At 37.9% G+C, this 18,259-nt stretch overlaps 1 protein-coding gene across 2 annotated transcripts; it reads left to right on the top strand.

Moving 5' to 3' along the window:
* The first annotated feature begins 537 nt into the window (after positions 1-537).
* LOC123602690 (olfactory receptor 1030) lies at positions 538-16,901 on the top strand. Of its 2 annotated transcripts, XM_045487155.1 has the most exons (3): positions 538-1,176; positions 15,187-16,086; positions 16,881-16,901. In XM_045487155.1, exons 1-3 carry the CDS (start codon positions 586-588, stop codon positions 16,899-16,901), a joined length of 1,512 nt encoding a protein of 503 aa, XP_045343111.1. In that variant the 5' UTR covers positions 538-585. The 2 variants fall into 2 exon arrangements, with proteins under 2 accessions (XP_045343111.1, XP_045343110.1); XM_045487154.1 differs by lacking the exon at positions 16,881-16,901 and having other exon boundaries at positions 15,187-16,128.
* Positions 16,902-18,259: the final 1,358 nt, after the last annotated feature.

Here is an 18,259-nt window from a genome sequence, read left to right as displayed (position 1 = left end):
ATATGTAATTAATCCATTTTTCATGCTTCCACTATTCTTTTCTTTTCTTTCCTAAAGTTGAATCTGTAAATGTGCAATTAGAAGTCACAGTTCGATAATGAGCTGGACTTTGTCCCTGTCCCAGAGGAAGGAATATATGAGGAGTGGAAAGTAGATAGAATGAGCAGAAAGGTGATAGAATGTGCTACAGAGTGAGTTAGAGGTATGTAGGGTGTGCTGGATGCATAAAACATACTGCACCTTATCGGATAAGTACAGTTTGAGAGGAAAAAATTTTGAAGGGGGAGAGGGGACGTGTAGCTCAGTTGTAAACATGGATAACGGAATAGGTATTATGTACAGTTATCTATAGGTATAGCTATAGGTGCGACTACAGTTATACAGAGAGAAATATCATAGTAATTCCATACAAAGACAAATGAAATAATGGCTTAGCAGAAGCACAAAGTCTGTTTATGGTAACGTTCATTTTGAATGACACATGGAGATATTGAGGAAAATCATTTCAACAGTCAGAAGTAAGATTTGTACCTTTCTGTCTGCTTGACTTCCATTGTTTCCAACGCAGGTCCAGACTCTCAGAAAATGTCCATCGCAAATGCCAGTGCAATAACAGAATTCATTCTCCTGGGGCTCACAGACCGGCCTGAACTCCAACTTCTCCTCTTTGTGCTGTTTCTGGTTTTGTATCTCGTCACCCTCTCGGGCAACCTGGGCATGATGCTGTTGATCAGACTGGACTCTCGCCTCCACACACCCATGTACTTCTTCCTCACTAATTTGGCCTTTGTGGACTTGTGTTACACCTCAAATGCAACCCCACAGATGTTGACTAATTTCTTATCGGAGAAGAAGACCATCACCTTTGTTGGCTGCTTTACGCAATGTTACATTTTCATTGCACTTCTCCTCACTGAGTTTTACATGCTGGCGGCAATGGCCTATGACCGCTACGTGGCCATATGTAACCCTCTGCGCTATAGTATGAAAATGTCCAGGCGTATCTGCCTCTGTTTGGCCACACTGCCTTATGCCTATGGCTTCTCAGACGGGCTGTTCCAGGCCATCCTGACCTTCCGTTTGAACTTCTGTAGATCCAATGTCATCAACCACTTCTACTGTGCTGACCCACCACTGATTAAGCTTTCTTGCTCTGATACGTATGTCAAAGAGCATGCCATGCTCATATCAGCTGGCTTCAATCTCTCCAACTCCCTCTGCATCATCCTGGTGTCCTATGCCTTCATTATTGGTGCCATCCTCCAGATCAAATCGGCAGAGGGCAGGCGCAAGGCATTTTCCACCTGCGGTTCCCACATGATGGCTGTGACCCTCTTTTATGGGACGCTCTTCTGCATGTATGTAAGACCACCAACAGATAAGACTGTAGAGGAATCCAAAATAATAGCTGTCTTCTACACTTTCGTAAGTCCGGTGCTTAATCCATTGATATACAGTCTGCGGAACAAGGATGTAAAGCAAGCCTTGAAAAATGTCCTCAGAGGAAATAGGTCACTAAGATGGGACTGACCCTGATTTCCAATGAATCGTCACTAAAACTTGGGCTCAATATCTTTGTATTCTAATGATGTATTTTTATATTCTCTATGAATAAGTCTCAAATATCTCAGCTAAAAATCTCAAGTCTGGGGAAAAGATGAGCTTCACTTATAAATCTGCATTCTTGCGCCTCAACCTGTGGTCCATACACCAGCAGCAACAGCATCACCTTGGACTTTGTTAGAAATGTAGGAGCACCACATTCTGCACCTTAGATGCACTATATCCAAACTTGCGTTTTAATCAAATCATAGGTGATTTGTAAACACATTAAATTTGAGGAGCACTGTTCTAATTGAAAACTCCCACTTAGTATGGCATGGAACATTCCTGTGTTCTTGTTGTTTACAATGATGACGAGATAAAGATGTTCTCAGTTCCACTCCTTACATTTGTTCTATTCTTATTATTATCTATGGAGTTCTATTCTTATTATTATCTATGGGCTAGGAGTGTTTGTGAAACACATCCTTCTGTCCTTCTCCTCTGAGTTACTAAGTAAAACCAAAAAGCACGGGTCATGATAGTCTTCCCGTCCCTTGTGAATGTGCTCAGTATGGGAATGGGGAAGAGAGGAATAGGGTGACCTTTTTTTTCCCCTAGCTCTGAGTTTGTGGATCCAGTCTATGACCTCTGAACTATAGGGACCTACTTTTTCCCTCTGATCTGCAAGCCTGAATCTACGCACCCAGGTCTAGGAAAAGAAAGAATGCTTTCAGTATCACTTGGATGTGAAAAGTTTAGAAATGCCGGGCAATGTCCTTTTTCTTCATTTCTAGTTTATAAATGAAAATTTGGATTATTGATTTGAGTGTTGCTTTTTTCTCATATAAACATTTATACCCTTTACCTAAACACCACTTTAGCCGAAAACTGCCAATTTTTGGTAATTTTTACATTCATTTTGCACTATTTTCTTTTTTTTCCAGCACCTCTTCTTTAACCTTTGAGCTATTATAGAAGATAGTGCTTAATTATTGTATATTTGAGAGTTTAAAAGATATTTCATTGTTACATATTTGTCATTTCGTTCTGTTGTCAGAGAACATATGCCTTATGATTTTAATCTTGGAAATTTACTAAGTTTAGTGTTTTATTTATAAAATGAGATAAATTTATAAATTTTATTTATAAAATGAGAGATAATTGACATATAACATTGTGTATGCTTACGGTGTGTATTGTAATGATTTGATACATGTGTATGTTATGAAATGATTATCGCAAGACTGTTAACACATCTATCATGTCATATAAACACTTTTTTTTTCTGTGGTGGTCACGGTGAAACATTTAAGATCTACTCTCTTAGCGTTTTCAAGTATACAGTACAGTATTGTTAACTACAGTCACCATGCTGTACGTTAGATTCCCTTGAGGTTATTCATCTTATAACTGAAGGCTTGTAGCCTTTGACCAACATTTCCCCATTTCCCACATCCCCCCACCTGACAACCAGCCCTGTACCCTCTGTTTATGTGAATCTGACTTTCTTAGATTCCACATAAAAGTTAGATCATACTGGGCACAAGGGTGGTTCAGTTAGTTGACCATTCAACTTTTAATTTCAGCTCAAGTCATGATCCCTCGGTCATGGGATTGAACCCTGTGTCAGGCTCCATGTTGAGAGCGGATCCTGCTTGAGATTTTCTCTTTCTCTCCCTCTGCCCCTGGCTCTTGCTCTCTCTCTCTCTCTCAAAATAAATAAACACATTCAAAAAGAAGTTAGATGATACGGTCTTAGTCTATCTCACTTATTTCACTTAGTATAGTGCCCTCATCCAATATTACAAATGGCAATTTCCACTTTTTAAATGATGGATTAATATTCCGTTGTATATAAATACCACATCGTCTTAATCATTCATCTGCAAATGGACACTAACATTGTTTCCGTGTCTTGAATCTTGTGAGTTTTGCTGCAATGAACGTGAAGGTGCACCGATCTCTTCAAGATTATGATTTCATTTCCACCGGCTGTACATATCCCCAGAAGGGGGCTAACTGGGTCATATGATAGTTTTATTTTTGATTTTTTGAAGAAGCTCAATACCGTTTCCATATTGTCTATATAGATTTATGTTCCCATCAGCAACGCACATGGGTTCCTTTTTCTCCACATCCTCTCCAGCACTTACTATCTCTTGTCTTTTTGATAATAGCCACCTAATAGCTGTGAAGTTGTATCGCGCTGTGGTTTTCCTTTGCATTTCCATGATGTTTTGCGATAAGCAGCTTTTCATTACCAATTGGCCATTTGTATGTCTTCTTTGGAAAAATTTCTATTGAGGCCATTCGCCCACTTCCAAACAGGCTTATTTGTTTTTGTATTAAGCTGTATTTTTTTATATATATTTTGGATATTAATGTCTTCTCTGATATATTGTTTGCAAATATTCTCTCCCAACCCATAGGTTGTCTTTTCATTTTGTTGATAGTTTTTTTTGTTTTGTTTTTTTTTTTTTTTTTGCTGTGCAGAAGCTTTAAGTTTGATGCAGTCTAATTTTTCTTTTCTTGCTTGTACTTTTGATTTCACATACAAAAAGCCATTGCCAAGACGAATACCAAGGAACATTTTTCCTATGGCAGGTTTTATGCTTAAGTTATTAATTTATTTCAAGTTAATTTTTTATGTGTGGTATAAAATAGAGCTCCAATTTAATTGTTCTGCATGTGGTCATCCTCTTCCCAGCACCACTCACCGAAGAAGCTCTCCTTTCCACATGGAGTATTTTTTAACTCCCTTGTCAAATATTAGTTGACCGTATACGCACGGGTTTATTTCTTGGCTCTCAATTCTGTTTCTTTGGTCTATATGTCTGTGTTTGGTACCAATACCATCTTGTTTGTACTGCTATAACTTTGTAAAATAATTTAAAATCAGAAAGTGTGATGCCTCTGGCTTTGTCCTTTCTCATGATTGCTTTGGCTATTTAAGGTCTTTTTGTTGTTGTTGTTGTTCCATATGAATTTTAGGATTATTTGCCTTGTTACAGTGAAAAATATCATTGGGTTTTTTACTGGAATTGCATTAAATCTACAGATGGCTTTGGGTAGTATGCACATTTTAGCAATTTTAACTCTCTTTCAATCCATAAACACTGGGTATCTTTTTGTTTATGTCTTCTTCAATTTCTTTCATCAAAGACTTTTTGTTTTTAGATTTGCACAGATTTCTTTTTACTTCATTTATTTACTTTGAGAGAGAGAGAGAGAGAGAATGAGAGAGAGAGAGGAAGAACTGAGCATACAAGTGGGGGAGGTGGAAAGGGAGAGAGACAATTCTAAGCAGCTCTGCACAGTCAGCAAGGAGCCTGATGTGGGACTTGAACTCAGGAGCTGTGAGATCATGACACGAGCTGAAACCAAGAGCTCAATCTACTGATCTACTCAGGCATCCCAGTGGACAGATCTTTTCATGCTTTGGTTAAAATCATTCTTAAGTATTTTATTGATCTTGGTGCTATTGGATTTTTTTCTTTATTTCTTCCTCAAATAGTACATTATTAGTATGTAAAAATGCAACTTATTTTTTACTTGTTGATTTTGCATTCTGCATAAACTTACTAAATTTATTTATTAGCTCTAACAGTTATTTGGTAGTGTCTTTAGGTTTTCCTATGTATAAGATCTATCGTCTGCAAAGATAATTTTACTTATTTCTTTCAGATATTGGATACTTTTTTTTTGCCTAATTGTTCTAGCTCGGACTTCCAGTATTTTGTTCACTGGGAGTGGTGATTGTGGACACCTATGTCTTGTTTGTAACCATAAAGGAAAGGTTTCACCTTTCCACCATTGAGTATGATGTTAGCCGTGGGCTTGTCATAGATAGCCTTTATTATATTGATGTATGCTCTTTTTATACCCAATTTGCTGAGAGTTTTCATGATAGGACATTGAATTTTGTCAAATGTTTTTCTGCATCTATTGAGATGACCATATAATTTTAACCTTTTATTCTATTAAGGGATGCATCCATTTTTTCACAAACAACTGATCCCTGTGGAGACAGTGAACTATAAGAGGTAATGGGTACACATGTGTCCATTTTAAGTATGATTCAGGTGTTTTGACAAATGTGTATCCATAGGACTGTCACCACTATTGATTGACATATACAGGATTTCATCACTTCCCAAATTTCCTTTTTATCCCTTTTATGACAATTACTTCCCTGCATACCCCGCCTTTGCTAATCACAGACACGCCTTTTTCTTGCTATATTCATATAAACGGAATCAAACCATATATAGTCATTTGTGTGTACATTCTCTGAGTTGCCAAAATATTTTGGAAAATCATCCAGTTGATGTATAGATCCATAATTTGATATATTTTCTGTTATTGAGTAGTTTTACATTTTAAAAACGTACCACTATTTATACATCTATGTGTTATCAGAATTTGGGTTGTTTCATTAAGTGTCGGACTGTCTTCAGTATCAGGCTTAATGAAAGTGTAATGTCCAGGGCAAAAGAAAATTCTTCTACCAACCTGTTATAAACTCACACAGAACAGATGTAATTACAATTAAAAATCATGACTTTTACCTTGAAAGACCTCTTTTTTATTTCTTCCTCCCTTGATCTAGTCACCATGGATATAAAGTCATCACATATAGGTTATCTTGCCAGACTTTTTTGCAGGTAGAAGTGAACATTTTCTGTATTACGTTCCTATTCTACTTTGTAACTGACATTTGTGTGCCTTTCACACTATATTCAATCATAAGGCCAACAAATGAAATCAGGTTGTGAAGTTAGGATGATGGGTTAGAAGATAATAAGTTTAAACGTCTTCTAAAACCATAGAGCATTTGCCTTTTAATGGATGAAGCTGCTACTCAGGTCTCATCATTTGCTTCCATACTAGAATGCAAGCCACGTGAATTCAAATTATATTGATCTTTAGAAGAATTTCATGATCTTGCAAGTAGTGCAAAGTGTGTCAATTTGAAAACACCATGTCAACTAAAAGATATTTGTGGGTGAAATCCTACTCTATTTTTTTCAATAAAGTCACTCAATATGTATTTATGACTAGCATGTTCTAGTCACTGTGCAGAGTGTTGTGTATATAGGGAATTAAAATTTTAGTTTCTTACTCTCTTGGAATTAATAGTCTGGAAGGGAAGACAAATCTTAAGGAAACAGTATTCATTGTACAGATAGATCAAACAATTCTAAAATTAGTATGGAACCACAAAGGACCCGAAACTGCCAAGACAGTCCTGAAAAAAAAAAAACACAAATCAAAACTGGAGGCATCATGATCCTGGATTTCAAACCATATCGTAAAGTTGTAGTCATCAAGACAGTATGGTACTGGCAGAAAAACAGACACATAAATCAATGGAACAGAAAAGAGAACCCCGAAATAGACTCACAACTACATGGTCAACTCATCTTTGACAAAGCAGGAAAGAATAGCCAGTGGAAAAAAGACAGTCTCTTCAACAAATGGTGTTGGGAAAACTGGACGGTGACATGACATGCAGAAGAATGAAACTGGACCACTTTCTTACACCATACACAAAAATAAATTCAAAATGGATGAAAGACCTAAATGGGAGCCAGGAAACCATCAAAATCCTAGGGAATACAGGCAGCAACCTCTTTGACACTGGTCAGAGCAACTTCTTTCTAGATGCATCACAGAATGCGATGGAAACAAAGCAAACATGAACTATTGGGACTTCATCAACATAAAAAGCTTCTGCGCAGTGAAGGAAACAATTGACAAAACTAAGAGGCAGCCTGCAAAATGGGAGGAGATATTTGCAAAAGACATATTTGATAAAGGGTTGTGGTACAACGCCTCCTTAAGGAATGTGGTGAAAATCTCAAGACAAGGGAAGGCAACCTGGCTATGTATATGTACATGGCATTCTTCATGACTCTGTAACATAGACTGCCCATTCAGACCGTATGATACCATATACGGGAGACAAAGGAGCAAAAATTGTACAAAAGGCAACCCCTCGCTGTGCTCGGAGCTCAGCCTTTTGGGTCTTAGCCCACTAAGCTCATGCCAGCATGAATAAAAAAGCTGCTTCCTGGAAAGAAAAGCCTCTGTGTCCCGACTCTTTATATGTAACTGGCCGCTACAGGATTATTATCCAGAATCTATAAAAACATCACCAAATTTAACACCCAAAAAACAAATAACCCAGTTAAGAAATGAACTTAACATCTTGAATGAACTCTACACAACTCATTATGCTATCCTGCCCACATGATTTTACTCACTGGGTGTTATAATTTAAGCACTTAATTCTGGATATGAAAGTCCTTTCAGCAAACATTCATTCAATAGTAATTGTATGGATAAAACACAATTTAGAACAGGAAAAATCATAAAAACATCAAAGACCATGAATTGAATCATTATTTTACGATGTTATTCATTGTTCTGTTTATCTGATGAGAATAAATTGTCGTCCATAATGCAAAAATTCCATGGGAATAAACTCCTAACCACTGAAAGGAATCAGCTCAAAATTATTACAAACTGGTTCAGTCACAAGGGGGAAATCCCAAGACTCTAATTAGTATAAGTCTGCCTAAGTTACTATTTCTTGGGAGTTTTCTCTTTTAGTAATATTGTCATTGTTTTTTCAGTATATGTTGAAAAATATCTCAGGAATAGGAGCTTCAAATTACAATTTGGGTATAAATGACTCCCGGCACCTCATCATTTGGACCACTCGTGTCTCTGAAAGAATCTTTCCTGGGATCAGGTAAGAGTGACAATTCTGACTTCTACACTTGCAGTTTCTCTTCCTGTTTTATTTTTGGATCTTCACCATAGGAGTTAGGTGGCCACAAAAGGAGCTTTCAATGTTAGCTTAATTTCTTGGCCAGCTACAATGAGTTTGTATGTATTTTTATTTAGATTGGTCACTAGAAAATATCAAACTCTCGTGGGAATTAATGCGTTTACACTAATCAATTTACTTTGCAAATAACATTCTCTTCATCCATTCAACAGTTTAACACATATTGAATAACCATATGAGAGGGAGCACCTGATAATCTCATAATTTTTAAAAGAATAATATCTGTTGGGTCATCTAGGTGGCCCAGTTGGTTGAACATCTGACTCTTGGTTTCGGCTCAGGTCATGATCTCATGGTTGGTGGATTTGAGCCCATGTCTGGTTCTGTGCTGATGCTGCTGAGCCTGCTTGGGATCCTCTGTCTCCCTTTCTCTCTGCCCCTCCACGCTCTCTCTCTCTCTCTCTTCCTCAAAAATAAATAAACATTAAAAAAAAGAATAATATCTGTTGGAAGAACAGTCCCCCCTCCAAAAAAATCAAATAATTGAAAAGAGAAAAAATTCAAGAAAGAATTATTATATTCATTCTGGCAAAAATAAAACTCTTATAGAACTCAATAAATCTCTTTTTCAATTATTTGAGAGACAAATGTTTGGGGTAAATTTAATTAAACTGAGACACATGGCTAATAATGGGTATAGGATTTGTAACTACATAAATCCTGAATCAGAATGTTATAAATGATGGGCATTTTAGAAATTATGTAGCCAAAGTAGGATATTGAATAGATGAGGACTCAAGTTCACAGAAAGAAAGTCGCTATATCAAGGTTAAATGATTGCTTCCTAAATTAAAACAAATAAAAAAAAATAGTGTTTATATGTTTATTTATTTATTTATTTATTTAAAAAATTTCATTTATTTTTGAGAGAGATCGAGAGACAGAGTGTGAACAGAGGAGGGGCAGAGAGGGAGACACAGAATAGGCTCCAGGCTCTGAGCTGTCAGCACACAGCCCAATGCGGGGCTCAAACTCACTAGCTGTGAGATCATGACCTGAGCTGAAGTTGGACACTTCACAGACTGAGCCACCCAGGTGCCCCAAAGATCGCTTTCTAAACGAAGATTCAAAAGGGGTTTTGTGATACCATTGGCTGGTACAAAGCCATAATGTGTAACAAGATCTATAACTGAGGTTCATTCATGGTAACCAGGTAATGCACCCTGCTCTTAAATTTGTGAGACAATGGAATGGAAAACGAAGACAGGGGAAGACACTGGAGTTTATTTGGCAGAGTAGACAAGGAAGGTGCTCCTTCTGGGAAATTAATATTCACATGAGATGCATGGCTCCACCAACTACATGACCTATTAGTTACTTGTTTTGCCATTTCCTACCTTAAAGTACCATTCTTTTTCTAGCTATTCTTGCAGGCTTATCTATGTCTTTATGAACAGTTGAGCTTGCATGCTTATCAGATTACTGACTCTAAACTTCAATAACCCTTCCTCCTATTTTGTGTGGCCCTATCCTTCGCTTCAATATCTCCGAGTCTCCCACTCAGTCCATCTTACAGGAGTATGAAACGGCAACCTTATGCACATGGAATAGTTAGCAAAAATGAAAGCAGGTCAGTGTTATCCTGTTACCTTGAACATGTGCCTTTAAACTGGACCCTGAAGAGGGCAAACTATTCCCCAAATGAACATTTCAGCCACACCAGGGTGTGAGATATCAATGACACTTTTGGAAGTGAGCTACACAGTTTGATTGACTGATTTTCAGTGGGAAAGTAAAATCTTGGAACTCCAAATTTTCACCAAATATTTACCACGTGTACCGGTTTACCATATGTGACACCTATTTTTTGCTCAATAATCCCTACTAAATTACAAAGTAATGTTTTGTTTTCTTGCGTTGTTACATAATAGGAAACAAATATATATGCATATCAATATCCTTGTAAGTCAAGTTCATTTGCATGAAAAATCTATGTAGTCTCTGTTATCTTGTTTATCTATGATCATTCCAATCCGGAGAAAAGCAATTTGACATTACTGAACCAGTGAAACCTTTTGTTGAGAATTTTTTCATGTTTCTTGAAATAAGGGACATAGATTAAAAAAAAAAAAAAACAACTCATTGCTACTTTCACTGACTTATTATTACCCAGAAATTTCAAATTGGACACCAAAGTCAGAGGGAAATCTTTAGGAAGATATCTGGTTCCCCACCTCACTGAAATTTAATTATCTTTCTGTGTGGCATTTTTCATATGGAGAGAAAAATGTGCATGACTATTATAAAACTAGTTCAGCAATCTCTCCAATAATTCAGTATGAATTACTTGGCATTCTATATTGATACAGAAGCTAGAAAATAAGAATAATGGAAGATAAATTTTGCTATTCCTTAAATAAATATCAAATAAGTGAGCAATCTTTCCAACTACAAGGAGTGCTGGGTACAGTAATTTAAATAGGGAGCTTTCAAGAGCAGTTCCCACAGCCATTAAACAGGAGCCCAGACGCTGATGGCCCAGAGCCTGGAGCCTGCTTCCGATTCTGTGTCTCCCTCTCTCTCTGCTCCTCCCCCGTTCATGCTCTGTCTCTCTCTGTCTCAAAAATAAATAAACGTTAAAAAAAATTAAAAAAAAAATAAACATGAGCCCAGAAGCGCAAGAAAACTCTACAAGCTTTTGCTTATAGAAATAAAAATAATATATTAAGTATTCCAAAATTATTCAGCTACTTATTTCCGGTGGAATAAAAGGCTTTACTTCTAATGCAGCAGGTTTGGTTTGGGATTATCATAGAGAGCTACCAAAAATATTTAACATTTACCAACAGTATTTGTTTATGCCCATTTCAGATCTCAGATATCTTTTTTTTTTAAGATATTGGGAATCATGTTTCTAAACACTTTTGCCCTTTAAAATTTGAATCAGGCAAGAAACTCAAATTAGATGGTTTTGTTTTATTTTATTTTATTTTATTTTATTTTATTTATTTTTTCAACGTTTTATTTTATTTTTGGGACAGAGAGAGACAGAGCATGAACGGGGGAGGGGCAGAGAGAGAGGGAGACACAGAATCGGAAACAGGCTCCAGGCTCTGAGCCATCAGCCCAGAGCCTGACGCGGGGCTCGAACTCACGGACCGCGAGATCGTGACCTGGATGAAGTCGGACGCTTAACCGACTGCGCCACCCAGGAGCCCCTGTTTTATTTTATTTTTAAACATTTTTATGTTTATGTATTTTTGAGAGAAAGGGAGACAGAGTGTGGGCAGGTGAGGGGCAGAGAGAGATGGAGACAAAGAATCCGAAACAGGCTCCAGGCTCTGAGCTGTCAGCACAGAGCCTGACACAGGGCTTGAACTCACAAATAGCGAGATCATGACCTGAGCCGAAGTCAGATGCTTAACTGACTGAGCCACCCACATGCCCTTCAATTACATTGGTTTTAGAAACAGGGTCATGGATTGCAAGATAGGTCTGTAAAAAGACAGAGGAGAAGCAACTAGGGAAGCATGATTTTAAAAAGAATATGTAATAATTTCAACGCAGATAAGTTAAAATATGTGCAAATTATATGAGAATATTTACAATATGTAGAACTTATGTTATATCCACATACATGGTAATTTACCACATACCTTAACTCAAATAGACACTTAATAAGCAACCATAATTATTTGCTTGATATGATATGATGTGCAAACAGGGGCTAGTGTTTAGGGTCCAGCTGTACAGATCATGTGCTTGGGAGCAGAAAAGACTTGTGTCCACCTCTGATTGGTAAACAGAGCTCTGATGTCATATCGCTTTCTATTTCCCTAGGAGTTCTTTGCTATTTTCTGCTTGCTTTCATTCCTTCCCATTCACAGGGTTCCTCTTCCAAGCTCTGTATTTCCCCCAAACAATTTTTTTTGAGAGCATGTATCAATGATAAATTCAAAAGTGCTTTAGTATACTACCAGTGGCACTACTGAAAGAAAGTGATTTTCCAAGTAGCGCAGGATAGACCTTACATTCCTGTGTTTGGTTTTGCTATTGAGATGCAAGGGTTCTAGCAATCTCTGGTGCTCGTGTGGAATTAGGGTTTCTAAGTCTAACGAGAGTAGAGATGCTTCAGGCTCTTTGAACGAGTGAGCTCAGGAAAAGCTGCATATTCTTGCCCACCTTATATAGCTTCACAATACATGCGGGCATATAGAAGGCTCTGAGACTTCCTGCAACAGAGAAACCCATTTTCCCTTCTCTTTTTCTTTGGGGTGCCTGGGTGGCTCAGTCGGCTAAGCATCCAACTTGAGCTCAAGTAATGATCTCACGGTTCATGAGTTCGAGCCCTGCATCAGACTCTGTGCTGACAGATCAGAGCCTGGAGCCTGCTTTGGATTCTGTTTCTCCCTCCCTCTTTGCTCTTCCCCATCTTGTACTCTCTCTCTCTCTCTCTCTCTCTCTCTCTCTCTCTCTCTCTCAAAAATAAATAAACATTTAAAAAAAACTCAGCAGTTTTCAAATTTAGTTTTACCATAGACCTATTTTGTTGCCTGATATCCAGTGGATCTGGTGCATACAGTTTTGAAAGTACTAATCTAAGAACTCTGGTGACAGCATGTTGAAGGTTGATGTGTGCCCCATTTCCCCCCTTTCCTAATTGTAGTCGCTCTGTATTAGTTGCCGGTTCTTCTAGAGGTAAAATAAAACAGAACAGCATCATTGCTTTGTAAAACTGATGTGGCTATGTGCATGGAAAGAAGAACTATAATCAAAATGTAGTCTCTTCTTCTTAAATCTTAGAGCATGCTTGCTGAACCTATGTAAAGGAGATAGTAGGAAACAGGCAAATTAAATTCCTATTTCTCTTTTATATTTTTATTGCTTTTATTAGTTGTCAAATGTAATATGATGAGCAACCAGGTGCTAATATTTAGAGCATAGCCGTACAAATCTAAAGATGAGATGAATGTCTTAATGCCATTGAAATGGGAGATTTACATGTACCGTTAAGGTGAATATTCTCCAAATAGACTCATCTTTCTGGCAAGTGAGGAAAAAGCACTTTTGCTATTTACACCTATCCTGATTCTCAAATTATTGTAGTTTGCTCTCAAAGACCAAAGTTGTAGAATTAATCCGTAGAAAATTTATCCCTGCGTCTACGTGGAGTATCTTTGATTTCTCTTGAAAGCCTCCTGTCTCTGTGTGTACTGTTCACACTGTCTGAAAGTCCTCCCTACCCTCATCTTTCTAGAAAATTCTTAGTTATCCTGTAAGTCCCAGTTAAAGAGTACCATTCTTTGAGGCTATCCTGCCTTTCTGGGCACAATTAATTAGTAACTGTTCAAATCTTTATTATTGAACTTATCACATATAATCTTAATTTTCTCTTCCTATGCCCCTTTTACTATGAAGATACCAACCAGCTCTCTCAAGACAAGCACTATTACCAGTCACCTTTGTCTCCCTAGGAAAGTGACTCACAGACATGCAGTGTCCAATGCTGTTTGTACTCAAAGATTATCTTATTATAATGACTAAATCATACAACATTCTGGAAACATCACTGAGTCAAAGTAGCTGACTTTTGAGGGTACTTGGTTCAATACCTGGGAACAGCTTACGTACAGCAAATATAGCTGGTGACATTGCCTTTTCAGTGAATTAGGCATACAGACTTCTTTTTCTATGCTCTGGTTAAAGACAGGCTTAAAAATGAAATTATTCGCCAACACTGTGTATGGCAGGTTTCACATTAAATAATGAATCCTCATACCTGTTCACATTTGGAAGCTCTTAAGATCTTGGAACATAGGGCTTACGTTATTGTGTAGTAAAAATTCCACTGGCCTGAGTGGCTGCTGGCTTTTTAACCTGGGAGTCACTCTCTACTTCATTTCTGTTCATCCTTATACCTAGCCCACTTCACTCATCCTTATTATCTAGCTGGCTCTGAGAGGTATTTCAGTTCTGATCTTTTATCTTATTCAGTCTATCACGTACAATGACACGACAACATTGAGAATCCATGATGAAAATATATTCTCCCGACTCCTGGAAAAACAGTTTCTCATTTTATTCTTTCATTATAATTGATATTATCTGAATTGATCATTTTATCCACAAACATAATCCACTCTTTGACCACTTCTTTTTTTCCCCCAACCTAGGTCTCCCTTCCTCTAGTCATACAAATGCTTCTGAACGAAAATTCCTTCATTAGTGATTGATGCAGGGCTTTGTTATTTTCACATTTGGGGTCATTATCTTTGGTCTATTCATATATGAATGCCATAATTTCCTGTACTTTATTGATATCACAGTGAAACAGGATCCCTTTCCTTTAAATCACTGTAACTTGGGGTTTTCACCTACAACCCATAGGGAGTGTAATTCTCAAAAGTTGAACTTCTACATATGCACGCACAGTTGACTTGCAGAAGTGTTTCCAAACACATGTCACCATTGCATCTGGAACCATTCCCAGGCTCCATGATGAAACCTGTGATTTTATAGAGAACGGTAAGTGACTGTTGGTGGTTCAGTCCATTTTTAGGCAGACTTTGGGTCATAAGGCCCCCATTCTGAAGCAAGCTGGTGTCGCATGAGACATTCTCTTGGGGACCATCTGCACATTACACACCTAGCTTCTAGGGGCCACCACCTTCTTGAAAGTCTCAGTTCCTGCAATCTCAGATGCTGATCATAGTCCTGCGTGAGAGTGATTGAGAGTGTGAGACGGAGGAGAAGGGGAGAAAGAGAGAGAAGAAATATATGATGGACCTCTCATTCACTTCTTACTTTATTTTAATTCATCCACGTGAACAATGCTGGCAGCTAAGAAAATGGTCAGAGGAAATTCCACCTTAGTGACCGAATTTGTTCTCCTGGGATTAACAGATCGTCCAGAGCTTCAGCCCATCCTCTTTGTGCTGTTCCTGGTGATCTACTTGATCACCGTGGGGGGGAACCTTGGGATGTTGGTATTGATCAGGATAGATTCACGCCTCCACACCCCCATGTACTTCTTTCTTGCCAGTTTGTCCTGCTTGGATTTGTGTTATTCCACGAATGTGACTCCCAAGATGCTGGCGAACTTCTTATCAGAGAAGAAAACCATTTCCTATGCTGCTTGTTTAACCCAGTGTTATTTTTTCATTGCCATGGTGATTACTGAGTATTACATGCTAGCTGTAATGGCTTATGACAGGTACGTGGCCATCTGTAACCCTTTGCTTTACAGCAGCAAGATGTCCAGAGGGGTCTGTATTCGCCTGATTGCTGGTCCCTATGTCTATGGCTTCCTTAGTGGCCTGATGGAAACCATGTGGACGTACCGCTTGACCTTCTGTGACTCCAATATTATTAATCACTTCTACTGCGCTGACCCCCCCCTCATCCAGCTGTCCTGCTCTGACACTTTCATTAAAGAGACGTCTATGTTTGTGGTAGCAGGATTTAACCTCTCCAACTCCCTCCTCATAATTGTCATCTCTTACATCTTCATTCTCACTGCCATCCTGAGGATGCATTGTGCTGAAGGCAGGCACAAAGCTTTTTCCACGTGTGGTTCCCATCTGGTGACAGTGACTGTATTTTACGGGACACTCTTCTGCATGTATGTTAGACCTCCCACGGACAAGTCAGTGGAGCAGTCTAAAATTATTGCTGTTTTCTACACTTTCGTAAGCCCTATGTTGAACCCCATCATTTATAGCCTGAGGAACAAGAATGTGAAGCAAGCTTTTTGGAAATTGATGAGAAGAAATGTACTTTTGAAATAAAGTTACAATGTATCCTTCTTTATAAATTATAGAGGGGCGCCTGGGTGGCTCAGTCAGTTAAGTGTCCGACTTCGGCTCAGGTCATGATCTCATGGTCTGTGAGTTCGAGCCCCGCGTCGGGCTCTGTGCTGACGGCTCAGAGCCTGGAGCCTGTTTCAGATTCTGTGTCTCCCTCTCTCTCTGACCCTCCCCCATTCATTCTGTCTCTCTCTGTCTCAAAAAAAAAATTATAGAAAAGATGTACTTATGAGAACTGGATCCAACTTTAACTGCATTTACAGTAAAGTCAACTTTTAATCTACAACGAAAATCTGCAATCTAATGACAAAGCATGAAAGACAGAGGTACAGGAGATTTACAGTTGTATAGGAGATGTGTGAGTATGCATTCAGTGTGTAAAGGGTTGGAGGTTAGATATGTAGGTAGGGTGGATAATTTCTCTTGTATACGTTTACACTTTTACATTTGTAGCATCATATGTTCCTTTCACACTGTAAAAATTATTCCTTCTTGTAGTAAAACATTCAATCTCTACAGAAGAGTACAAAATAAAAGATTTTCCTCCCTTTTCCCCCCACCATGATCTTCCATTGTCTCTTTTCAAAGTTATCACTATTACTGGTTTCTTACGTTTTTGGAAAATTTCTCTATATCTGCAAACCAATGTATGGCTATATATGTACATACACACATAGTTGACTATCATGAGCTAACTTTTAGTAGTTTTTAATACTATACTAATTGCTATGCAGGGGTTTAATTCCATTATCTAAAGGAATGTGATCAGAACTGCTGATCGAGACTTGCTGTCACCTCTGGGACAGAAAAGTCATGATAACAGCTCCAGGATCATGCCTGATGTCCATTGATTCCTCCCCACTCTCAGTAAGACACTTTCCTCCTTCTGCCATAACAGTATACAAAGACTTCCAATTAACTTCTAGATATTAACTCCTGAAGTAGGCAATCAATATCTTTTACAGAAATACATAGCTTGCCTCAAAAGAAATTGTAACTTCGGTAGAGTTTATCAGTGATATCCCAGCCTGCTGGGATCGGGGGTTTTCGTACCTTCCTTCATTTTTGTCTATTAATCGATTTTTTCAGGATGGGACAGATATTTTTCATTTGTATCATAGCTCAAATTTTATCCACAATTGTATTTTACCACAGTTAGTTATTATATACCTAATTTTATTATTAAACCTGCCAACCTGTTTGTCAATATTTTAATGCTAAAGAATGCAAAAGACAAGCTGATTTTTAAAGAGGTTAAGCTTTCAGGTGACTTTGCAGCTACAAAGCATAAGCAGAGCTGAGGAATGTTTATGAGTACGTATAATAAGCCAAGTACTGCTCCAATACCAAGCAAGAACCCCCAAGGAGCTCTAGGATTGCATGGTTTTGTAGAATTCTGTAAACAGAAAAATCAATGCAATTTGTTAAGTGCTACATAGTATAAGAAAACGGGAGTGCTAATGCAGCAGAGAAAAAAAAAGAATGTACTGTGAGTAAATCGAAGTTGGTCTTATATAATTGCAGAAGATGGGGACTTGTTCATTCTTTGTGCACCTGATCCAGCATACTTACAGCTCCTAGTACAATGTTATGTCAGAGTAGGCAGGATCTGGACAAAATAGGCATTAGAAAATATTCGTGATCACATACGTACACGTTACTTTCAATGAAAAAGGAAAAGCCACGGAACCGTAATCAGTCACTCCCTCAATGGACATGTTTTTCTCAGTCGTATTTCAAAGCTTCTTTTCTACCTGAGAGCTTATTTCTCCTCAATATTTTCTACAAAGTAACATTTTCATATTTATTAATTCTATATTATCCCATTTAATTGTTTCAAATTTTCTATTACTAGATGTTCTTTAAATATATTTATCTTGAAATTCAAATTGTGGATGCTGGTAAAACACACATCTAAACAAATCGCTACTTTTGTAAATTTTAACATCTAGTTAATAGTGTGTTGGATTTACTTAAACAGATAACTAGAGCGCTACTGCTGTTTAAGCAGACACACATATGCAATTATTTAAAACCAGCTCCTTTATTCCAATTTTCCGATTTCAGGGTCCTTGTCTCTATTTTTATAGCCTAGCTTGGCACTAAATGAAGA

Source organism: Leopardus geoffroyi, chromosome D1 (genome assembly GCF_018350155.1).
Source record: "Leopardus geoffroyi isolate Oge1 chromosome D1, O.geoffroyi_Oge1_pat1.0, whole genome shotgun sequence".
Classification (NCBI taxonomy): domain Eukaryota; kingdom Metazoa; phylum Chordata; class Mammalia; order Carnivora; family Felidae; genus Leopardus; species Leopardus geoffroyi.
Note: the sequence above shows the minus strand (reverse complement) of the source record. Positions and strands in the feature narration are given on the sequence as shown.